Source organism: Loxodonta africana, chromosome 1, assembly GCF_030014295.1.
Source record: "Loxodonta africana isolate mLoxAfr1 chromosome 1, mLoxAfr1.hap2, whole genome shotgun sequence".
Taxonomy (NCBI): Eukaryota; Metazoa; Chordata; class Mammalia; order Proboscidea; family Elephantidae; genus Loxodonta; species Loxodonta africana.
Window position 1 is genome coordinate 189063514 of NC_087342.1, and position 25993 is coordinate 189089506.

General features: G+C 37.1%; 1 protein-coding gene across 5 annotated transcripts in view; it reads right to left on the reverse strand.

Moving 5' to 3' along the window:
* LOC100656542 (triadin) overlaps nucleotides 1-25993 on the reverse strand; it is a 179528-nt gene that overhangs the window by 18668 nt on the left and 134867 nt on the right. For all 5 annotated transcript variants that reach the window (XM_064290421.1, XM_064290419.1, XM_064290415.1 and 2 more), the window contains exon 5: nucleotides 14196-14255. In XM_064290421.1, the coding sequence (XP_064146491.1) occupies nucleotides 14196-14255 (60 nt within the window). The remainder of the gene's footprint in view (nucleotides 1-14195; nucleotides 14256-25993) is intronic.

Sequence of the window (25993 nt, forward strand, 5' to 3'; positions counted from 1 at the left end):
TAATAATTTATTAAAGTTTCTTAAACTAAAACCTAGTAAGAAACAGGGGGTTGGGGGACCACTTTAGACCTGCCAGACATCATTTTGTTTTCCTTTCATATCCAGTGGTTCTTTTAGGTGTTTCTGAGCTAATATGTTTAATACAAAGACCCCTCAAAGTAAGGGGAAGACATCAGCATTGACACATGACAAAAGACAGTTTATTGTGGTTCCTTTGGATCAATATTAATTAAACTAAAACCCAAAGGAAAATCTTGGCATGAGCAAAACCTCTTTTAAAGTTTCTCAAGGGGGAACCAAATTTGTGTGAGATAAACTATGCTTTAGGAACCCAGATTGGAAAGACCCCAGGAGATCACCTAATCCATGTCTCTGCCTCAGTGAAGGACTGGATCTCACCCACCTCAGACATCTGGTTGTCCATTCCACCAAAGAATTTTCAGATTGACATGTGCATAGGCACAAATGGGAGAATTAATACAAAATCAAAAGAGCAAGGGGGCTGAATTCAGACTTAAATTAACATATAAATGCTTCATTCCTGTTACTCTGGGGACAATCTGGTTCCTTCCAGTCTAAATTTTGATTTACAGACACAGTGCTGTATGCTGGAATTTCATTATTCCCCTCAGAAACGGTGCTATAATACTGCCTAGTGAAGCAACTGGACCCATGTGCTCTAGGGAGCTGTTCAAAATGGCAGACAGCCATGAAAGCTTCTTGGATGAAAACTTCAAACTTTGGCAAAGACTGAACTCAATACCAAATTTCAAAAATACTTTCATGAAAACAAATGCACAGTTACTACTTTAATAATCACTCTGAAACAAAAATAATTTGCTACAACAATGGCATTCGCTTGTGCATCTATTTGCTTAGAAACCACAACCAGCAGTTTTCATATGGAAGAAGACAAAAAACAAACCTTCTCTGTCATACCAGCCCAGTTTGACAAGTTGCATCTTAGCCAGGACAGTTTTAGCTCAGGACAAAATAAGCTTTTTGCACCTGCTAGAGCTTAATTTGTTTGTCGTCCTTATTTACAAGAAACAAAAGTCCCCTCGGTATGCTGATAATTAAAAGCAAATGGAATCCACCAGTTGGAATAGCCCTGATGTTTGGCATATGAGTTGGCATGGCCCTGCTGTTCCTGCACTTGCCCAGACTCTGACCTTTCCTTGACCAGAACACTCAGCTCAACTCAACTCTGAAGCACATCTCTCGCCCTCCCCATATGATCCCTCTCCAGCACTCCTCAAGCTGTGTTCTGTGCTTTCACAGCGTGCTTGGCCCTGGCAGCCTGCCAGCCGGGCTGCGTGTCCTTTACTGAAGTGTCTCAGAGCTCACAGTGCGCCTGACCCCTGTGGTTCTTGTGCAGCAAAACACTCCCCAGGGGCTAAGCTACAGGCTTTGTGGGCCAAGTTGTTAGAGTTCTTTGCTGATCTCTCTGATCTAAGTTAGAAAATCAAAAGTTTTGGTGCCAATTCTTTTGAAGCAGAGATTTGTATAGACTATTATATGCTTCAATTCATGTTTAGCAAATAAACTTGATTAACCAAAGCTCTAGAACTAAACTTGAATTCAGAGCTAGTGGATGGGAGTAATAAATTATTCTGAGAAAACATACATTATGTACATGGGAAATATAGCAAACAGAGGAATAGGCGAGTAAAAATCATTACAGCTTTGTATTAGAAAAGACTTTACCTGTAATAGATTTTACTGAGTTTTAATTGATCAACTTTTCAGATTCCTCTTGCTTTGTGTGTGTGGCGGGGGTGGGGGGTAGCAATGGAGTAGTTTATAAATGATAAAATATGTGGACATTTCAAACGGCTCCATAAAATTCACATACATTCATGCTTTAATATATCACTTTTTATGAAAGAGCATCATATACATTCATTTTAAATCCTTAAAAAATCTGTTTTAGACCAGAAGAACTAGATGGTGCCCAGCTACAACTGATGTCTACCCTGACAGAGAACACAACAGAGAATCTCAGATGGAGCAGGAGAAGAGTGGGATGCAGACCTCAAATTCTTTTAAAAAGACCAGGCTTTACGGCCTGACTGAGACTAGAAGGACACTGGAGGTCATGGTCCCTGGACCTTCTGTTAGCCCAAAACTGGAATCATTCCCAAAGCCAACTCTTCAGACAGGGATTGGACTGGACTATAAGACAGAAAATGATGTGGTGAGGAGTGAGCTTCTTGGCTCAACTAGACACATGAGACTATGCGGGCAGCTCCTATCTGGAGGCTAGATGAGAAGGCAGAGTGGGACAGGAGCTGGTTGAATGGACATGGGGAATACAGGGTAGGGAGGAGGAGTGTGCTGTCTCATTAGGAGGAGAGCAACTGCTGTATGTAAGTCTTTGTATGAGAGACTGACTTGATCTGTAAACTTTCACTTAAAGCACAATTTTAAAAAAATCTGCTTTAAAAAAAAAAATTTAGCCACCACTAAATTGAAAATGCCAACTCTGTTACTCTTGGTCAGTATGTTTCTATGTGTGTTTCTTTCTTTCTTTGTAATTAATTTGCAGAGTAGCAGTTCTGTGCTAAGCAAGATGAAATATAAATTTTAAAAGACAATGATGAACTCAATAGAAACACATTCATGGGTAGAGAAACTTCTCAAAGATTTTGTTATTCATTCTTTCTAAGGGAAGAATTTAATAGAAGCACACAACTTAAGAACTGGTAGAAACATAAGTGATCAATTAGCCTGAATGCCTTTGACCATGAATCTGCATCAGTGCCTGTGATATTAATTGGAGAAGAAAACTATTATCTCTATTGTTGAACTCTTTCTCCAAAACTATGCTGTCTTACAGGTCGCAGTTCTGGTTCAGGCTGTAAACTAGTTCTTATGAGCCAAAGTGTGTTGATTTGGGTTCTCTAAGCATCTTACCTGCAATCTAACCTTGAATAAATAAACTTCACAGTTCTTTTTCATAATAAAATTACATTTATTTCTGAATTACTGTTCAGATTTGTCGTTTACCCTGTAGCAAATCTCATCTAATACACATTCTTTAAATGAAAAAATAGATACTTTAATTCCAAAATATTACTTTTATGTTCAAATCTGATTTAATTGTATGGGTAATTTCTCCTTCACCTGGGGCTAGTAGTCACGGGAAGAATTGCAATCTCTTTCTCATAAGTGAATAATCACTATGGAGGAGGTGGTAGTGTATAGCTGTGTATAGAACTTTCTGTTCTCATTTTCCAGGTTTATCTTTCACAGCTGCCAGAGAGGAAAAGTAAATATATTTTTCAGTTTAAGGATCAATCGAGTACAGCTAAGAGAGGGAAAAATAAAAGTTTATAAATTATAGGATGACTAAAATAATTTGTGACCTTTGAGAGCATTTTTATAAAGAGCTCCAGGATTTTTAGATGCATTTTAATGTCCTGTCCTCTTTGCCTTTTGAGTCTCAGCTTCAGCTAAACCACTTGTCAGCCTGTGACTCCAGTCATGCAGTTGTTTCCCAGAAAATTATGGAGTCAGTAGGATCACTGGGTGGCATAGAGTTTGCACTTGGCTGGTAACCTAAGGGGTGGCAGTTCGAGCCCACACTTTAAACACTGCACCACCAAGGCTCCTTAAAGAAGCTCAAGGATAACCCAATTTGTATCACATGCACAGAGTCAGGGGACTGTTTTTAAAAGGATGAATGAGTCTTGGTGGTTCAGCAGTTAAACACTCAGCTGTTAACCAAAAGGTCCATGGTTTGAAACCACTTAGCCACTCTGTGGGAGAAAGATGTAGCAGTCTGTGTCCTTAAAGATTACAGCCTTGGAAACCCTAAAGGACAATTCTGCTGTGTCTTGCAGGGTCACTGTCAGTCAGAATCGACTCAATAGCAATGGGTTGTGTTGGTTTGGGTTTGATTTAGAGTACTAGCAGATTGATTGATTGGCCTGTTTTTGTCTTGTGCCTTTGAGTTGATTCTGACTCATGGCGACCCATGTGTTACAGAGTAGAACTGTCCCAAAAGGTTTAGCTTTGAAGGAGTCCTGGTGGTGCAATGGCTAAGCTCATGGCTACTAACCAAAAGATCAGCAGTGTGAACCTACCAGCAGCTCTCTTGGAGGAAAGACCTAGTGCTCTGCTCCTCCATAAAGATTATAACCTAGGAAAACCTATGGGACAGTCCTACTCTGTCCTTTGGGGTCACTATGAGTCAGAATCTATTTGATGGCAATGGGGTTCTTTGTACACCTTTAACCATGTTCCCAGTCAGTTCCTTGAGAGCTGACCTCTGACCTGGCTCTTATGCCTTCCATTTCAGGTTTCAGAGTCCACAACTAAGCCCCACACCACCCATTCTTCTAAGACCTTACCAGCCAACTTCAGTTAGACCTACTAAGCCACTGAGGCAGCCAGTTATCTCCCTCGCATAGCATGTCTCCTCCAGGGCATCTCCTCCAAGGTATTCCACAAATAATTCATCACATACTATGTGTTTACTTTGTTAGATCTCTCATTAGACTGGGTCTTATTCTTCACTGAATTATTAGTACCCAGTATGGCATTTGGCGCAAATAAAGCATTATGAATAAAATATTGTATATTATTGCCTAATGGCTAGGGCCAGTTTTTCCATTTACACTATATGTGCCCACTGACTGGTTCACTCTGATGCGGGCCATGTCCCATCCATCAGCATACACTTCTGCCATGTAAGCTTCCTTCCCATTTGTGAGGTTAGTTCTTCACCTGAACACCTGGTGGCCCGGGTGAATATAGTGGACACCTATTGTTCTGACTGCCTTGTAGGCCCTTCTTTTACCTAGCAGCTTCCTTGACCAAAGTTCTTTCATCTTTTTGTATGTTTACCTCTATGCTCTTGACTTTTCTAGTTTGTTTCACGCTACCAGTAAACTGACCTTTTTAATAAATAAGGAGCCCTGATGGTGTAGTGGTTAAGTGCTCAGCTGCTAACTGGAAGATAGGTGGTTCGAACCCAGCAGCCATGGGAGAATGATGTGGCAGTTGGCTTCCGTAAAGATTTACAGCTTTGTAAACCATATGGGGCCATTCTATTCTGTTCTATTAAAACCAAAAATGGAAAAAAGAAGCCAGACCCATTGCTGTCTAGCAGATTCCAACTTACAGTGACCCTATAAGACAGAGTAGAACTACCCATAGGGTTTCCAAGGATTGGCTGGTGGATTTGAACTGCTAACTTTTTGGCTAGCAGCTGAGCTCTTAACCACTGTGCCACCAGCTTAAATGTTATTTGAAGCTCAACAATTATATTTGCAGTTGCACAAAAGACAAAGTAGTATACAATAAAAAAAAAAAACAACTACATAGAAGATACAAAAACAAAAAAAAAATTTAATTAGTTTTCTTTGGATAATTTGATTGTGGTTATTTTATTTTTGCAGTTTCTAAATTGCCCAAAATAAGTCTGTATAACTTTTATAAAATAATAAATTTATTCTCTAAGATTATATGTTACAGATATTTTTTAATATGACTTTTACTATGAAATTCTTCAATTGCCTCTGACCAAATAAATTTGACATTCCAATGGCTCAATTAAAGCTGAATCATTATATCCTCATAAATATATAGACTCTGAAATGCCAAATGTAAACTTTGTCTAGAGGAGTCAACTAGAGATTAACAAAATAGAGAAAATGAATGCTTCGTTCTTTAATTTAGTTTTTATTTAAACATTTATTGAGTGTGTTTTCTGTGCTGGATAGTTTGCTAGATGTTAGAATTATTTTGAATTTAATATAATTAATATAAGCACAAATTTAGAGCTGTAGGAACATTAGAGACCACCAAGCTGAACCTCTTTGTGGATAAAGACACACAGACACATAAGAGAGTGGCGGAGCTGTACTAGAACACACAGGAACTCAGACACAGCGCCTGTTCTCAGTGAGTTAGACCAATATATCCACAGTTAAAACATGTCCTCAAAGTGCTTTAAAGGGTGCACGCCAGGGCGTAGCAGTAATGTGTAAAAAGTGTCTAAATGACCCCAGGTAGGGGCAGCAGAGGAAGCTTCTTAAAGGTATTGGCATTCTATCTGAGAATCAAAGAATAAGCAGGAGCCCACCGGGTGAGTGGGGCATTGGTGGTTCAGTAGAAGTCTCACCTTCCAGGGAAGCCTCATATGCCAGAGTTCCAAGTTCGATTCCCAGCAAATACACCTCGTGCACAGCCACCAGCCACTCATCTATCTGTCAATGGCAGTTTGTGTGTTGCTATGATGCTGATCGAGTTTCAGAAGAGCTTCCAGACTAAGACAGATTAGGAAGAAAGGCCTGGCGATTTACCCTACGGATCACAATGATAGATCATGGGAATGGCACAGGACTGGGCAGCGTTTCATTCCATTGTGCATGGGGGCAGCTAACAACAACCACATCAACAACCAAATGACTACACAGGAAGGGCCCGCTGACCAGAAAGAACAATGCATGTAAAAGCACAGAGTTCTGAGAGTGGTAGGGCTTGCTTAGAGACTACCCCATAGCTCAGTCTGCCTATAAGATAAAGGGTGTTGATAGGGTCAGGAGTGGAGTGGAGGTTAGGGAAGGTATGTAGTAAAGTGCATGAAGCTGGAAATTTGTAGAGGTATCAGAGATCATATGAGGAGAGCATGATATGCCAAACTATAAAATGTGGCTTTTGTTTGTTAGGGACTGGGAAGAGGGGAAGCAAACTGATGGATTTAAACAGATGAGTGGCATGATTAGGATGGATTTGAGGGGGTAAAGCAGGGTAACCTGTTAAGAAGCTACTCTCATAATCTGAGAGATGATTATGGAGGAGACAGCAGTGGGAGAAGAAAAGTAAGAGTAGATTAGAATTACAGCTAAGAGGGACTATGACAAGAGGCCAACAAGAATTCTGCTTTTGTCTTGAAAATGATCCAGAAGTCTATGACACAGGCTGTGAGCTCACGTACTTTTAGAGGTTAGGCAGGAAAATAAACATCTACTCCAGGGGTGATAAGAGAGTGAACAAAAAGGGTTCAGGCACAACCTAAAGCCATCCAGGTGCAAGTTATTTTAAACACTCTACTGGCCAAAAGAAACCTCTGTGAGATTTACTTGAACTCTAGGCCGTGCGTCTCCTCTACGGTGATTCTAACCCTGGCTACTCTCATGAATCACTAGAAGAAAATGTCTCCAACGCTAGCCTCTTTGTCACTGCCCTCCCCCCCAATATAAATTGCTGCAGGATGGAGTCTGAACATGGGTATAGTTTCTAAAGCTCTCCAGGCGATTCTAGGCTCAGTCAGGCTTGAGTACCAAGACTGGCAAGTCACACAGGGATGGATTACTCAATCAAAAAGGTAGGCATGGGTTTGCTTACTAATCTGTTGTTCATGATTTCACCTGTTTTTCACCACATCTGCACAATTTCACCTGTTTTTCACCACATTAAAGAGGCAGTGAAACCCATGTGAAATTGTGCACTACAGGTTAGTAAGTAAGCACAATTAAGCCTTACCTTCCTTACTGGTTAATCCACCCCTGCTAGTAACAATGACTTCTAGTTTCTTTGTTTGTTTTTTGTTTTTTACCTTGAATAGTTTGGGTGGATGGGAATGTCAATTACTAGGACAAAGGATACACAGGAATGAAGACATTTTGTACAATAGATATTGATCTGTACTTTGAGTACATTGAGTAAGTTTGTTAATCTGTGTGAAACCAGATAAGCCTTGTGGGAGGTTCCAAGACTTTCCAGATTCTCCCTCAACCTTTTCAAATATCAAAATGAATTATCTACTTGGGCTCCTAAATTGATTGTCGTCTTAAATTCTTTCATTAAAGTGAAAGGATTATTCAATTAAAAACACTTGAGGTATTCAAGACATTCTGAAGCTTTTGATTTGCAGTGTATGGTATATGCACAATACCAGAAATAAAACAAAACGGTTGCCTTCAAGTTGATTCTGACTCAGGTGACCCCATGTGTGCCAGAGCAGAACTGTGCTTGGTAAGATTTTCAATAGCTAATTTTTGGAAGTAGATCACCAGGTCTTTCTTCCAAGGCATTTCTGGGTGGACTCAAATCTTCAACCTTTCTTTCCCAGATGAGCTCATGAACCATTTGCACCACCCTGGGACTCAATATGCACATTAAGGATGAATTTTCAATGAGGATTTGTATTATATTTTAAGGGACTCATGGCACTGTCTTGGACACACATACTTTGTCCTAATTCCAATGTGTCTAAATGCTTCACATAACATGGAAAAAAATAAAATACCTTGTATCCTACAAGAAACCAAAAATAATAATTCTATTTGGTTTTGGTTTCCCAAATAATGTAATTGTGAATATTTCCTATAAAGCTGAATTACCTAATAATTTTATGCCTTACCTTTGCTATGTTAATGTCAAAAGAGATATAAAAGCTATTTTAATAATCCTGTGGGAATGTTGTTATAGTCCCATCACGGACAGACTACTGTAACCTTGATACCCTTTGCCATTCTGTAGTTTTCCCCTTTAAATACTTGTATTTTGTTTTTGGGTATCAGTCCCTCTGATGCCTGACACGCTTGCTCTCTCATCAAGGAGCTATGATTTTCCCTTTCTAAATGTTCTATTTCTGACTCTTCCTTTGTCTCCAAGATGTTATGGGAGTAATTGGATCTGATGATTTGAAATTTATTTTACTATTGAAAAGACAGAAAAATTGCATAGCCCATAGAAGTAGGCTAAACAACAACACCCCCCAAAACGATAAAAAAATAAAAAGGCATCCACATGCTAATCCCTGGAACCTATGAATTAAAATTTGTATGGTGGAAAAAGGACTTACATGACAGACAAAAAAGGACTTTGCAGATGTGATTAAATTAATAACCTGGACACTCTGGGTGAGCACTAAATGCAATCACATAATTAAAAGGGAGGTTTGAAGACAGAAGAGGAGAAGACATTGTGACTACAAAGGCAGAAACTGGAGTAATGTGACCACAAGCCAAGGAATGCTGGTAGCTACTGCAGCTTAAAGAGGCAAGGAATAGATTTTCTCCTAGAGTCTATAAGTGCACATGGCCATGGAAACCTCTTAATATCATCCCAGTGAAACTTATGTTAGATGTTTGGCCTCCAGAACAGTGGGAGAATAAGTTTCTGTTGTTTTCGGCCACCCAGACTCTTATAATTTTTTACAGTAGCCGTCAGAAAACTGTAAATGAGAATGGTGCTACTGTAAAAAATATTTTTTAAATGTGGAAGTGGCTTTGGAGTTGGATAATGGGTAGAGGTTGGCAGAATTTTGAAGTAAAGGTCTTGATTGTCTTAAACAGACTGTTAGTAGAAGTATGAACATTAAAGGCATTTCTGATAAGAACTCAGAAGGAAGTGAAAAGCATGAAAGAGAACTATATTATTTTGGAGAATACATATCTCATCATAAACAGAATGTTGGTATAAATATAAATGTTAAGGGTACTGCTGGTGATGGCTCAGAAAGAAGGGAGGAATGTTATGGGAAACTGGGGCAAAGATGGTCTTTGTTATTTAGTGGCAGGAAACTTAACTGAATTGCATACTACAGTTGTGTGGAAAGCAGAATTTGTAAGTGATTAACTTAAATATTTATTTGAGGAGATAACCTAGCAAACATTGAAGGTGAAGCCTGGTGTTTTTCTTCCTTTTTGTAGTGAAATAAGAGAGGAAAGAGGTAAATTGAGGAGAAAACTGTTACACAAAAGGAACTAGGTCTCAATAATTTGAAAATTCTCAGCCTATCCAGATTACCAAAGATGCTAAAATTAGGAGGCACACTGTTGGAAAAGTAAGTTCTGGAGAGAAAGTCAAGGTTGTAGCTGGACATTTTTTGCTGTCTCCTTGTAATGATCAAAAGATGAGAATATTTTATCAAACAGAGGACTTTTTGAAAAGAATAGGTATATGACTCATGATCTGCTCAGCCATCTCAGTAGAAGCAAAAAATGACATCAGATTATCCAGGAAAGATCTGCAGAGGAATCAGTTCTCTAATTGGGTGAATCTCCATGACATACATGGAAGACCCACAAAGCTTTTTGCTAATAGACCATCAGGAGCATAGTCAGCTTGAATTGAAAGGGAAAGAAAGAAGAAGAAATGAAAGAAGGCTGCTGAAAAAATTCAAGCCTTGAGTTGCATGATATTGAAGGATTCTATGGGCAAACTACTGAAGAACTCAGGAAGGATCAAAGAAGATGGAAGGAATACACAGAGTCACTCTACCAAAAATAATTGATCGACATTCAACCATTTCAGGAGGTAGCATACATTTTAAGAACTGATGGTATTAAAGGAAGAAGTCCAAGCTGTACTGAAAACAATGGTGAAAAACAAGGCTCTAGGAATTGAAGGAATACCAATATAGGCGTTTCAACTGATGGATGCAGCTCTAGGGGTGCTCGCTCATCTATGCCAAGAAATTTGGAAGACAGCTACCTGGCCAACTGGCTGGAAGAGATGCATATTTGTGCCCATTCCAAAGAAAGGTGATCCAACAGAATGTGGAAATTTTTGAACAATATCATTAATATTACATGCAAATAAAATTTTGCTGAAGGTGCTACAAAAGTGATTGCAACAGTACATTGACAGGGAACCGCCAGAAATTCAAGCTGGATTCAGAAGAGAACGTGGAACCAGAGATATCATGGTTGACGTCAGATGGATCTTGGCTGAAAGCAGAGAATACCAGGAAGAAGTTTACTGTGTTTTATTGATATTCAAAGATATTTGACTGTGTGGATCATAACAAATTATGGATAACATTTTGAAGAATGAGAATTGCAGAATACTTAATTTTGGTCAAGAGGAACCTACACAAAAGGCAGTTTAAATAGAACAAGGAGATACTGCATGGTTTAAAGTCAGGAAAAGTGTGTGTCAGTGTAGTACACTTTAACCATACTTATTTAGTCTATATTCTGAGCAAAGAATCTAAAAACCTGAACTATATGAAGAAGAATGTGGCATCAGGATTGGAGGAATACTCACTAACAACCTGCTTTATGCAGATGACACATCCTTCCTTGCTGAAAATAAAGGGGACTTGAAGCACTTACTGATGAAGATCAAAGACTACAGCCTTCAGTATGGATTGCACTTCGGTAAAAGGAACACAAAAATCCTCACAAGTTTACCAATAAGCAATATCATGAGAAACAGAGAAAATATTGAAGATGTCAAGGATTTCATTTACTTACTTGTATCCACAATCAATGCCCATGAAAGCAGCAGTCAAGAAAGCAAAGAACACATTGCATTGGACAAATCTGCTGCAAAAGACCTCTTTAAAGTGTTAAAAAAATAAAAGATGTCACTTTGAGGACTGAGGTGTGCCTGATCCAAGCCACGGTATTTTCAATCAGCTCATATGCATTTGAAAGCTGCACAATGAATAAGGAAGAGCAAAGAAGAATTGATGTCTTTATTATGTTGCTGGCTAAGAATATTGACTATACCATGGAGTGCCAGGAGAATGAACAAATATGTCTTGGAGGAAGTACAGCAGGAATGCTCCATAGAAGAAAGGATGGCTAGACGTCATCTTAAGTGCTTTGGATATGTTATCAGGAGGGACGAGTCCCTAGAGAAGGATATCGTGCTTGTTAAATAGAGGGTTAGCTAAAAAAGAGGAAGGCCCTCAATGAGATGAATTGACACAGCAGGTGTAGCAATGGGCTCAAACATAGCAATTTATGAGGATGGTGCAGGAACAGACTGTGTCGTACGTAGGGTCGCTATGAGTGGGAACCAACTCAATGGCACCTAACAAAAACAACGACATCATATTTTCTATGAAAAGTGCTTAGAATGGAAACAGATTATTTGACACTTTAAAAACAATTTAATTATCATATTTGCATGGAATATTTTGGGAGATGTGTGTTTTCCAGAATTTTATATTTTTTGGCTTTCTATATTTAAGTTGCTGAGTAAGTCATCTAGAAGCAGACTCCAAGGCTTCCCCAGTGACTTCCAAACATCTTAAACAAAGACCTTTGAAAATACCATATGAGTTCCTTGAAGGAAAAAAAAAGATACAATAGCATGTGATCTAGGTTCCATCATTACCAAGATTGCTGATGTCTCTCCAGATATCACTTGCTACAGCATAATAAACTTTTTGAGACTCAGATATTTGCTGGCTTGTGTATAAACAATACAGATTACTAATCCCTTGAATACATGATCCCTTTTCTTACGAGTTCAAAGTGATTTAATAACAATTCAAATTTCTAACTATTCATGGTATGTAACCACAAATCATATGTAATATGACATACAGAAAGCATGTATAAATGTCATATATAAAACCGCATTAATTTTCCCTGAACTACTTGGAAATAAAGAGCCCTGGTGGCTCAGTGGTTAAGAGCTCAGCTGCTAACCAAAAGGTCATCAGTTCAAATCCACCAGCCACTCCTTGGAAATGCTATGGAGCAATTCTACTCTGTCCTATACGGCTGCTATGGTCAGAATTGACTTGATGGCAACATTTTTTTTTTTAATTCTACCTGGATTACAGATGGGAAAATAAGCAGTAAAATGAATTTTTTTTTTCATATTTAAAAGGGAAAATTGTGATGTAGGTAGGCCTATCTCTGATGTCCAGCTAAGTGTTCAAAAACTGAAACTCCATTTTCTTTTTCTTGAGAACTATTCACTTTCCCAGAACATATCTGGTATATTCAGGAAATATATTCAGGTTACTGAACTCTAGTTCAGCCTTTGAGAAATTTATTTTAAACTTCAGCCAAATTCACTGTTTTAATTATGCAAGATTCACTAGTTTAACAAACCTACTCTACAGCCCACTGCTCAAAGCCTTTGACAGCAGGATACTAACAGGGTCAGGTCCAAAATGCAAGTGGAGCAATGTGCATCACTACATCCACTCCAGCAGCACTGCTATTAAATTAATAGTACAGCCTTCAAGAGAATACAGCAGAGACCCCAATCTCTTGGAACCAGTTGAATTTCTCCTTAACCTCCACTTGACACAAACACAGAGCCAGTTTAGTCATGGTTAGCTTCGTCAATCCGAACCCAAGAGCTGAGTCCAATTTCCCTGACCAAAGGAATTGAGAATCAAAAAAAAAAAAAAAAAAAAGGAAATGGGACAGTTAGAAGACATTAGCTTCCGAAGTACAAGTATAAATAGGATTGAATTGAGTATGCCTCAATCCCCTGATTGTATAACAATTGGCTGGCCAATCTGGAACAAATTCAAACATTATCAACAGTAATGAGATCTGCATCAAAAGAAAGTAAAAAATCCAAAATTTTTGCAATTTCAGAGTTTACTATGTACAACTCTGATATTTACTATAGGTAAATTTGCACTAGCCAGTTTTTGACATAATAATGAATATCGGATAGCATTCCACTTCTTAACCCTGGAAAATTCCTTCATTTTCTGTGTGTATCACTCAAGTTTGATGAACATGAGACTTTTATTTTTGCCTTGGCTCATCCAAAATCATGTGTGACTGACTCATTGAGGAAACCTGGGCATATTCAAAATGCATTTGCTTCCTATAACTGCAAGTTCCTTTAAAGTTTTATGACTACTTGGGTCACCCCCAGAAGAGCAATGCTTATAAGATGAAAAAGACAGTCCTGATCATTATTTATACGCCTCTTTTAATGCAAGATTGCAGCTACTGGATTCAGTTCAGTGAAGAAGATATTAATCATCACCTCGTCACTGTTATCTAACCCCTTGAGCCTGTGGAAGGAAGCTCTGGGGCCATTGCAATCTGCAGTGAGAAATATAATGACTGCATTTCTACCCCAATCATTTTTAAAAGTATTGCATGGCATGAGAATATTAAAGTTAAAAAAAAAAAAGAAAGAAAAAAGAACTCTGACCTGTTATAGTAACCCCTTAAAAAAAAGAAAAAAAATATTTTCTCAGTAAGGCAAAGAATATATTTGTGGTGTTAGGTAAAAGACTGTTGTAAATAATCCAAAGATTATCACATATTTTGAAATTACTTTGATTCTTATCATTACATATTGTTTATAAATTTATACCTGAAGTAACTGAGGAATTTCACTATCAAAATTTTAAAATATAAGAACACTAAACACCAAAAAACTTTTTTCTCCCATATAAATGTATACATATACATATATCATAAGTAAAAATAAGAAGAAACACAATATTAAGTGCTTACCTTTAATTGGTATTTTCTTTTCAAGTTTCTCCTGCTTTTCAGCCTTTTCTTTGTGTATTTCTAGGGAGAAATAGAATTTATAGTTTAAAAACTTTCCTTGAAAGAATACAAAATTTAAACCTATAGCTACTAACCAGGCTTCATCATCCTGCTACAAAGTCTAAATTATTGTAGCTAATGATATCATAGGTATCTAAAAGGAAAGAGTCTTTGTAACATGTTGCTATGTGAATTTCTTATTGAAGAGACCTCTTTATCGAAATAAGGGGAAAACTGGAGTCATCTCAAAATTAGTTATTTGAAAAAGCTTACAAACTTACATTGACAGAGCTATGTTGCCACCATTTTCAGTGCTAAAACTGAACACGAATTATTATTACATTTTATTTGAATTACTTGCATGCAAACTTAAGAATCGTTGATAAGAATGTAATTTAGGTTTAGAAAGATTTTGTTTTTACATATTAAATTAAGAATTTGTGAAATGAGCTGTAACAGCTATCTAATAGAAAATATATCTCAGAAGTATTTACTCTAAGGTATGTTTATAATCAGAATTTGGCATTGAATTTAACCAATAATTACTGCAAGCAGATATAGTGCATTTCATAGGATAAGTTAGCTGTTACATTTTTTTCTAAATGTCAGGTTTTAACCAATTTATTCAATTTTCTGCTAGCTTCAGTATACATCTATTGCCAAGGCTTAGAAAATGAAGTTAATTCTAAATTTTTGGTTAATTTGGATTGAAGTAAATTTGAGATTAGAGAGTTTACAAATGTGATTTCTAACTTTGAAAAGTCTCTTAAACTTAAATATCATGGCTTTTCTGAGAAAAATGCTAATGATGCTTATTTATTTATCATAACATTATTTCACAGATGATCTGAGACAGTACTAATTGCTGTACACATTTTAAATCCTCCATCTGTAAATTTGTATTTGCATTTTTATAGTTTCTCCAGAAATTTACTATATCAAGACCAACCATAGGAAAACCCTAAATATCTTCAGAAAAGTTAATTACCAACTTTCATTCACCTGCTAAGGAGGTAACCACTTCCGGGAAAATTTTCTTCCCTCCCTTTTCCCTTTATTGGATCATATTATTTGTAGGATCATCTCCTACCCTTACTCCATCCTTGATTTTGACTCCTCCCAAGGGTACTACAACTGCAGGAAATATGGCAACAGCTTTGCAAAAGAGCTAAGATGCTCAAACACATCCTTGAAAACTATTCTCCAAGGGGTTAGGAAAGGTCTCAAAAGGGCAAAAGAAACTTCCATCTCCCTGTCTTTCTCCTCATTTTTTAAAAATCCCTTCATTGAATATCTCCAAATTTTAATGTATAGAAGGGTTTCTTGACCTTAGCACTATTGACTTTTTGGAATGGATCAATCTTTATTTGGATGGGGGAAAGGGAGGGGTTCTTGGAGTTCTGTGTACTCTAAGATATTTAGCAGCATCCCTGGTCTCTATCTACTAGATCCGTATAGCCCTCATACCCACATCCCCGTCATGACAATAAAAAAAGTCTTCAAACGTTACCAAATGATCTGTACAGGGAAAACTGCACTAGAATTACTGCTCGAAAAATGCAAGATAACCGGCCTGACCATTCTTTATCACTGTCTAAACCTGCCACTTGAGAATTGTATGTTTTAAGCGCTGGATATCTGGTTAGTCCAAATTGAAATGTGCTATATATATAAAATACAACCTGGGTTTTCAAGGCTTAGCACAAAAAAAATGTAAAATATATACTTAATAATTTTATATAGGTTATATGTTGTAAGGATATTTTGAACATAGTGTGATGTTTTTATTGATGTCTCCAGTTGGCTATATTGCTCTCCCCAGTTATTCAGCTGAACACTAATGTAAGTGCTGCCATGAGGGTATTTTGCAGATGTAATTAAAGCCTCTAATCAGCTGACTTTCAGTAAAACAAATTATTCTGGGTAATCTGGGTGGGCTACTTTCATTGGAGGGCCCTAAAAGCAGGCTGAGGTTTCCCTGGGAGAGGAAGGAAATTCTGTCTGTGTACAATAGTTCCTCCTACTCACGATCTTGCCTTGTTGGATGCCTGTCCTACAGGTTTCAGACTTGCTCATCCAGGCCTCACAATTATTGTAATAAACCCCTTAATATAAAAATATACATAAATAAGCTCCTATAGTTCTGCTTTTTGGGTCAAACTCTGACTGATGCATTGGTTTATGTAAGATATGATATTAAAATTAATTTTATGTTTCTTTTTACTTTTTTAATGTGACCATTAGAAAGTTTAAAATTGTATATGTGGCTCATTATTATATTGCTATAGGACAGCACTGGTCTAGCCTTAAACTAAAAAACCCAAACCTGTTGTCCTTGGGTGGATTCTGACTCATAACGGCTCTATAGGACAAAGTAAAGCTGCCCCACAGGGTTTCTAAGGCTGTAATCTTTATGGAAGCACACTGCCACATCTATCTCCCAGGGAACAGCTGATGGGTTAGAATTGCTGACCTTTCAGTTAGCAGCTGAGCACTTAACCACTGCATCACCAGGGCTCCTCTGGTCTAGCAACAAAACCAAAACAAATTGCCGTTGAGTCAAATAACTACTGTTGTCAAGTCGATTCTGACTCACAGTGACCCTATAGGACAGAGTAGAACTTCCCCATAGGTTTCCAAGCAGCAACTGATTGAACCTTTTGGTTACACAGTGGAACATTTAACCACTGCACCACCCGGTCTCCTCAAGTCGAATGGGATGGGTAAGTGACCTTTTTTAAATACAAAGATCACCCACCGGGTTTAATCTTTTTTTACAAGTGAAATGAACAATGAAACTCCAAACTCTCTCCTGCCAATACCCTACTGATCCCTCCCTCCCATCCAAACCAACAGAGCATATGGATAATACTGGTGCCTTGTATAACTCAGGCCCATAAAACAAGTAAATTTCAAAAACTTAGAGTGGTCTTTGAAAATGCTAAGGAAGTCATCTTTAAGAGATAGTTTCTTACTCTTGGAATTAATGTGAATAATTAGATTGGGAGAGATTTTCAAAATTGAAAAATTACATAAAATGCTAAATTCACATGTGTGTATGCATACTTGTACGTGTGCATGCATGCATGTGTGTGTGGGTGCCAAAGGCACCTGCTGACCCTTTAGTATAGTAAAAGAGGAATTCTGGAACTTCCACGCTTATGTAGGAGTAGGGTACTGAAGGCTATCCTGCTTGGGTGATCCTGCCAAACCCCACCAGCCCAATTTTGAGCAGCGTGGCAGTTTGTGGGATTAGACAGTCCACGTTGGTCCATGGTAGGGTTCCCTGTAAGTACACAGAAGTTTGTACTTGGGAAACTAGATGAAAAAGCAGTAGCAGAGAGCTACCCTTGACTCCTCAGGTCTGGTGTAAACAACAGCATCACATGAAGAGAGCAAGTTCTATATCATGCCCAGAATTGAAATGAGCATGGGTCCATCCTAGAGGGAAAAAATAAGAGGATGAAGACAAATCTCAAAAAGATTGGGATCAAGAGCATTACTCAGGAATAGGCAGGGGGTAAATGCATTCCCTCCAGCCTTTCCCAAATATAAGAAAGGAAGGTGATACAAAAGCAGAAAGTAAATGCCTCCATGTTGGATACACATCATAGTACATTTTACTTAAGGCAAAATAAAAATAAAACAATACTTGAGAAGTAAAATAGAAAAATGGCAATATGTTTCACAGCATATATTTTTTTTACTCTATGATACAGTAGACCCAACCCAATTCTGCAGCTCAGACCAATCTCAGGAATAGAGTGCCAATTTTTTCTTTTCCTGATATTGCACTTGACCTTTATAGAAATTAATACAGCCCTGCTACTCTGGCAGATCCAGTCAGCTTTCTTGTAAGTGGGGGTCACGAATTGAAATAAGTAAATAAATAAATAAAATCTCTACAGCTCACTACTAACAGAAACCTGATATCTTACATGGGTATATTCTGTAGAAACATCAATTTAAATTCATTAAATCATTGATTTATTAATATTAATTCATTAATATTTCTATAGAAGCAATTTTTTTTTAAATCACAGCTAAACCAGTAAAGTCAGAGAAAGTGAAAGAAATTTATTGCTAATGACTCAGTCTCAAGGAGAAATTAAATATCTCTCTGCATCCTCTATTGCAACATTGAATTTTATTTAGGGATTGAATTCCATCACTAGTGTCACTGTTTGTGGCTATCAGATGCCTCAGCAATCCAGTGAAGCCTCTGCAGAGTGTGTCAGTTCTGTCTCCTTACACTTTAGGCAGGAAGTGATGAACCATTCAGGCTCCTATACAATTGAGCAACAACATTATACCAACTTAGACTTCCGAAGAATAGTGTTTTCATAAGTAGACCATGCTTGATTTGCTACCCTCAATTGCTCTTCCAGCTAAGAACCATGTGTGTAAGAATGGAAAACTAAATTTAAAATATCCAAGTCATTAAACGTAGAAATTTATTACCCTAATTGTTTTCAACAAACTTCAAAGAAAAATATAATTCTTATATTAAAACTATTGTTAAATTGTTGTTGTCGTTAGTGGCTGTTGAGTCAATTCTGACCCATGGAGATCCTAGGTGTGCAGAGTAGAACTGCTCCATAGGGTTTTCAAAGCTGTGACCTTTTGGAAGCAGATGGCCAGGCCTGTCTTCTAAGATGCCTCTGGGTGGGCTAAGACTGCCAACCTTAAATTAACTTTCAGTTATTTAATGATGAGTGGCTTCACTTGGTGTAACATGACAATTTTGTATAATAGCACGAAATTACATTTAATACTGTAACACTTATTAAGGAACATTTCTCTTAAACCATGAAGCAATTCTGCATACAAGGGACAGAGAAGAAGGTCAAGGCAGTCATTATTTATCTCCAAATACATCTGTTTTGTGTTTAAGGCCAAGTCCAACATTTCTGAAGAGGTGTACATCTCAGTACCAGATGCTAGTGGGAATCAAAAGCCATTCTTGTAACCAGTAACCTTAAAGATTGTTCTGTGGTTTGGAAGGCACAGGGGTCAATGTTCCTCAGTTCAGTTGTGGGGCTGCCCATAGATCATTAAAGCTACAAGTTTCAATGGGAATTTCAATTTGAAAATTGCAGATGGGAAAAAAAATAAAATGGAAAAAATAGTAGCAATTTTCTGAGTATTTCAGGAGGCAATGAAGGAGATCCCTTTGTTGTGCTCAGTCATTGGTGACCTTGCCTAATAAGAATGAACCAGCAAATCACTAATATTTACCACGTCTACGAAATCAGGGGTACCAGATGATTTAAGAGAAGAGCAAGCCTGTCCCACAAATGTGGGAAATACGTCTCTACTTCTTTCACTACTGCTGATTTTCTTCTATCACTTTTTTGACTGTCTGTAGGGAGGTGTGAGTGAAGATGAGTGGTGGAGAAAAAGGAAGACCAGGGCTTCTAGTTTCTTATCACTGATTCGTTTTCCACTCTAAAACTAAGAACATCTGAAATTCCATGGAGCTATATTATACTAGGCTTTAAACGCATTTACAAGTTTCTTTCATTAAGGAACTCAGAATTTAAACTCTGGTTGTCATGCTTTATAATACAATGTAGATAACTGAACTATAACCTCCTTGTCAGACTTTTTTACTAAAGTACAGTAAAGTACCATGTGAGAGGCTTGAGAAGTCCTGAGAAACAAGAGCAGCAGATATAATTTAATATGCTGCTGGGAATAAATAAAAAGTCATATTTTTAAAGAATGTATTATTTCTGGATTGCAATGACTATTAGAGGATTATTTTAATAATCACCATATGAAAAATGGCATAAATCTTTAGTATTCCAATCTTAATAAAATAACATTGTATTTCAATAGAAAAATCTACACATGGTTAATTATTGGAAGATCTATGCAAAAAATGGGCATCTCTGACATGTATTAAAATTCAGCTTAGTACTTAAGCAAATGAGTTCCAGAGACAATCTGCCCAGTTCAAATCTGATTCCCATATTATTAGTTCCATTTCCTCATCTGAAAAATGAAGTTAATAATAATACTTGGCACATAGGTTTATGTGAGGATTAAAATAAATTGAAAATGTAAAGGATTTAGAGTAGCACCCAGTAACAAGTAATAATCATGCAAACTTTGGCATATTATGACTTGTCACCCTTTCTAACTAAATTCTAAAGTTGATGGGCAAAGAATTGTGCCTATTTTGTTCCACAGTACATCTTCAAGAGCTAGCACAATGATTGCCGTATATTAACCACTTGATAAGTATATAAAATCAAGGAAAAAAAAAAAAAAAACCCACTGCCACCAAGTGGATTCTGACTCATAGTGACCCTACAGGACAAAGTTGAACTTGACCCATGGAGTTTCCAAGGCTGTAAATCTTTACAGAAGCAGACTGCCACATCTTTCTCCCTCAGAGTGGCAGGTGGGTTCAAACGGCCAGCCTTTTGTTTAGCAGCCAAGGGCTTTAACCAATGTACCACCAGGGCTCCTTGATAAATAAAAATTAAATGTTTAGAAACTGCTCTGAATTTTCAACGCTTGAATATTATGGAAGGCAATGGTGAATCATAGGTTGCTTACCCTTTATGATACAACTCTCAGACAATTTAGCTTCTAAAATGACTACATTTGAAAATTTTGAGAAAGTAAAATTACGCGAATCTAAATATTTTTACTTTATATTAGAACTGGTTGAAAAGGTTGCAGCATTTTTCTATTTATAGAAATAAAATAATATATGTGTAAGGAATTTACGGTGTTCACACTTGTACAGAAGTTAATTTTTTTTTTCCTATTGTTTTTCTGGAACGCTGAAAACCTAAATAATAAAGACACCTTGATTTATTTCAAAAGTTATTATAGATGCTTATACAAAAAAAATGGAGTGTAGTGGGGTAGTGGTTAAATGTTATGGCTGCTAACCAAAGGGTCAGCAGTTTGAATCCGCCAGGCGCTCCTTGGAAACTCTGTGGGGCAGTTCTACTCTGTCCTATAGGGTCCCTATGCGTCGGAATCGACTTGACAGCAACTGGGTTTTTTTTTTTTTTTTTGTATACAAAAAATAAGCAAACTATAATTTGAATAGATTATATGCATAATACTTTGTTGAAAATCAAATATCATGTCAATTTTGACTGAAAAAATTTGAGGTTAAAAAATGGTGTATGACACTTCATCTAGCTTGAGGGAAGGGATCCAAAATTTCTAGCCCCTTTATTCCCCAAATGAGGTATTATTACATTTCTCTAGCATTTCTTATTGATGATTAGGGTGTTTCAATGATAATCTGCATTATCTTTTGTTTAATAATATTTGTTTTCATACATAAGGTATTTTATGTGTAAAAACTATATTTTTTTTTGCATTTTTTAAATATATCTGTGCTGGGCATCTGAGAAAACAAATATAGATTTTAGTGGTCCTCTCGGTGGCCAGAACTGGGAATTTTCTGGTGCCCATTTTTTTTTATGGTGTGAGTTGCATGTCCCATGCAACTGAACACATAGAATCTCTAAAACTTGGCCATATTGGAAAGTGAAGGTTTTCACGGACATATTTCTCCCTTCTTTCTCACTAGGCTGTTAATTCCATCAAAATTTAATTATTTTAACTCTGTTTCTCCCATGGTGCTAATGGTAATCACAGGGTCAACAGATTTTCTCAAGACTATTTGAGCTCATCTTCTGCATGTAACTTGAGAAAAGAGGCCATGGGTCTTAAAAATGGGAGGAATGTCAGTAATAACAAACAATGAGACCAAAACTGGTGAAGACAGATTTGTGCTAAACGATTTCTAAGAATGAACTTACTTACTTTGCAGTGAAGTCTTTCTGAGTCATTTTGTTATACTATATGTATTTCCTTGTGATAAATAGGTTTGATCTACTCACAATCATAGCAAAGCTCATTGCTGAGCAGAGAGTGAGTTTGTAATTTTGCATGAGATTTACATGGCCAGTTTAAAGCATGCAATTTTTCTTTATCTATATGGCACGCCTTTAATAAATTCAAAATATTATCAATTCAAGATTTTAGAATGACAGACTCAAGAAGCTAAAAAGATAATCTCCGTTACTACGGCAACCATCTGATTCTTTTAGATGATGACGGAGTTTATTAAATTATTGTGAGGGTTGTGGATTTCAAAGAATACCTTTTATCGTTAGGTTTTGTCTAGATATCTCACAAGCACTAGACAATATAAAATGTCTTCTTACAATTTTTCTCTAGTATTAAAAATTCTATTTATTTCATCTAAACATAGAATCTCTATTTGTAAGATTCTGCCAATTATTACTAGGACACAAAAGTTGAATTATGATAAATGACTAAATAAATAGAGTTATCTATTTAATGGCTAACTGAAGAAAGCTAATGGAAAATATTTTATTGAATTCTCAATATTTAAAAAAAATTACCAAATAATCTGTGGGTACTTATACTTTGTTTGATTATTTGATAATTTTCCCTAACATGGATTAACTAAAAACGTTGAAGAAAGTACACTACTAACCATTAATGAAGAGTATACAGAGGAACACCACCCCTCCCCCCAGCACCTAGTATTTGTGGTTAAGTGGACATACACTCCAGATAAAATGATAGGCAAATATTGAGGACAGTGTGCTTCGGGATGTTGAATCCCATAAACATTAAAGTATTTTGGGTCTTTAATTTGTTATATTTGGTTACTTATAAAATTAGCTCAACTTTATCAAGAAAAAATGATAGGCTCAACCCTGTATACTGTTAATTACGATACAAAAATTCAAAATATAAAATCTTATTAACTGTATAATCCCAGGTTAATCTTGAAACTTTAATTTCTCCACCTATAAAATGAGCTAGTATTTAGCATGTATTCATAACCCACATGTAGGTGGCACTGATTGTAGAGTACCTTCCATAAGATAGCCTTGGTTGGCTTTGAGGATTTGGGGAAAATTTTGGCTACGTTGGTATGTGTGCTTCATATTTGATGATGTGCTAAATGAGATCAATGTGGCTGTTCATCAGAATCATTTGGAGAGATTTTAAAAAAGATTCCAGAGCAGAGGCCGAACTTGGTCTATTACCCTCTGATGATGAGAAAGTCTCTAGGGATCTTCAGTTTAAATAAATTCTCAGCTGTCTTTAGATTCACAATCAGAAGTAGAAACTACTGTCTAGACCAATGTTTCTCAAATTTTAATGCAAATATGATTCACCTGGGGATATTGTTAAAATGTAGATTCTGATTCAATTGGTCTATGATAGATCCTGGACTGCGTTTCCACAAAGCTTTCAGGTGATGCTAACATTGCTTATCCATGGACCATGCTTTGAGTGGCAAGCCCCTAGTTTAGATGAAACTCTTGGTAAAACTCTTAATTAGACATCTCAGTTCAATCATAAAACCATAAAATATCATAGTTACAAAGAACCTGGAGATCAGTAAGTCCATCATCTTTATTTTACAGACATGAGAACTGAGAGCCAGTGAGGTTAAGTGACTAATACAGAAGCGGAACCAACACAAACATCTTCTCATTGCATTTGTTAGAAACTATTTTGATCACACTTAAAGTTTGGATATGTTCCACTGATGAGCATCAATTATCAATAATTATCCTAGTGTTCTAGGTCAATGTGGCAGTGGGATTAACAGTTTATGTTTTATCATTCATGGTTTGCTATTTTCTTAATACAGAATTTATTTACCAGAGCAGTCACTGTGTGTAAACCAAATATGCAGTTAACCATTTATTCTCAAAGATTTTCTTTACAGGTCTCACAATACAAAAAAAACTCCTATTATTAGAATTCTTCTTATGGGTTGCAGTGGGTCTCACTCTGGTTGTGAATTAGAAACATTGTGGAGATATAAAAATACATCTGCCAAAGGCTTTACCTTTGGAAATTCTGATTCAGTAAATCTGAGAGAGGAGGTAATCTGTGATTCCAAATTAAAGCAAACAAAAACAAAAATGAGACCTGGACATTTGTAGATTTTCTGCTAGAATCCATTGTTTTAAAACAATACCTTTTTTCATTTCAGGTAATACCCTTTTCCAATCTCAATACAGGTGGTTGGGTGATGCTAATTCCACACTTTAGTTCCAGGTGTGGGCCCATTCCCCAGGCCTTGACAAAGAGCATGTGACATCTCCCTGGGCAATTGATAGGTTCCAAGAAGTGTATGTTACTCAGCCCAAACCAATAAGAGTCAACCACATTGCTTTTGCTGAAACACTTGAGAAAGAGCATGGGCTCTTTTCCTGAATTGCTAAAGGAAAGAAATTTTGGCCTCAAGCTTCTGGTGACCATCATCGCCTCTAGGGGAGGACAGCCTGTCTAAGAATGAAAAAAATAAATACATAAATAAGAGGAAAGAAAGCCAGGTTAGGAAGTGAAGAGAGAGCACTTACTCATAGCATTATATAAAAACCTATATCCCCCATTCCTGAAGCTATTACTACTGTTGTATCTCAGTTTCTTGAATGAATAAAGGATCTTTTTCATTAAGCCAGTTTGACTTGCACTTTGGTCTCTTGCAAACACAATAATTCTTATTAACGCACCAGCTGAAACAGATACATGAGGCTGAGAACCAATAGTGAGGGTTCTGTTTTGCTTTTTTTGTTTGTTTGTTTTGTTTGTATTGTTTTTTAACAGGCCCTTTCTAAATGACAAAACATAATCTGAGAAAGCTAAAACTTTAGGCCATTTGTATCCAACTACATTAGTTTCTAATGATTTTGAAAAAAAAATTACAGTACAGAGCTGGAGAAGTAACAGTGAATAAAATTAGAACTAACAGCTTCCCACCCATATGCCTTTCAGTTGTTTATCCAATCTTGCCTTCAGGTAGGAATGTAGCAACACTGAAATTAGCCTTGCTCCAACAAAAATTACATAGAATGGTTGGGCCTGAGAGACGTCTCAGCCTTATTATTTCCCCTGATTTTTTGCTTTCATTGGTCTGTTCCCTCAAGCTCTGATATTGCCCTTTGTTATTTGTACCATCCTGGTTCCTGCTAGCTTTATTTGATTGGAATGAATTCTTCTTATTAAAGTTCCTGATTCAGGGGACACAGAGCTTGCTATACCTGAGAAGGTAACGCAGATACCTAAGAAGTTACCCTGGATCATCCACCAGATCTCCCTTTTGTCCTCAATTTTTTTTGTCATGTTGCATCATCAAAGCTCACTGTCTGTACTCTCTGGGCTTTGCCCCCTGTAGTCACAGGTCTGATCAATATTGGGAAAGACAGGCAGAAGGTAAAGTATTAGGTTCCCTGTGTGGCATGAAATGATGTGGGTGGTGAGAGATGGGAGTGCAGCTATGTATGAAGCTGAATTCTGATCTAGACTTATTCAGGCAAGAGGCCCAAAGATAAATGTATCTACTTAACAATATTATCAGGGCTTACTTAGTAACCAGATGAGCCCTGGTGATGCAGTGGTTAAGGCACTCACCTGCTAAACAAAAGGTCTACAGTTCGAACATACCACCCACTCCTTGGGAGAAAGATGTGGCAGTTTGCTTCCATAGAGATTTACAGCCTTGGAAACCCTTTGGGGCACTTCTACTCTGTGCTATAGGATCGCTATGAGTCGGAATTGATTCATCAGAAATAGGTGAGTGTGTAGTGTGGTGACCTAGTAACCAAGGAGCCCTGGTTACATGCTCAACTGCTAACCGAAAGGTTGGTAATTCAAACTGATTCTGCAGAAGAAAGATGTGACAATCTGCTTCTGTAAATATTACAGCCTTGGAAACCTTATGGGGC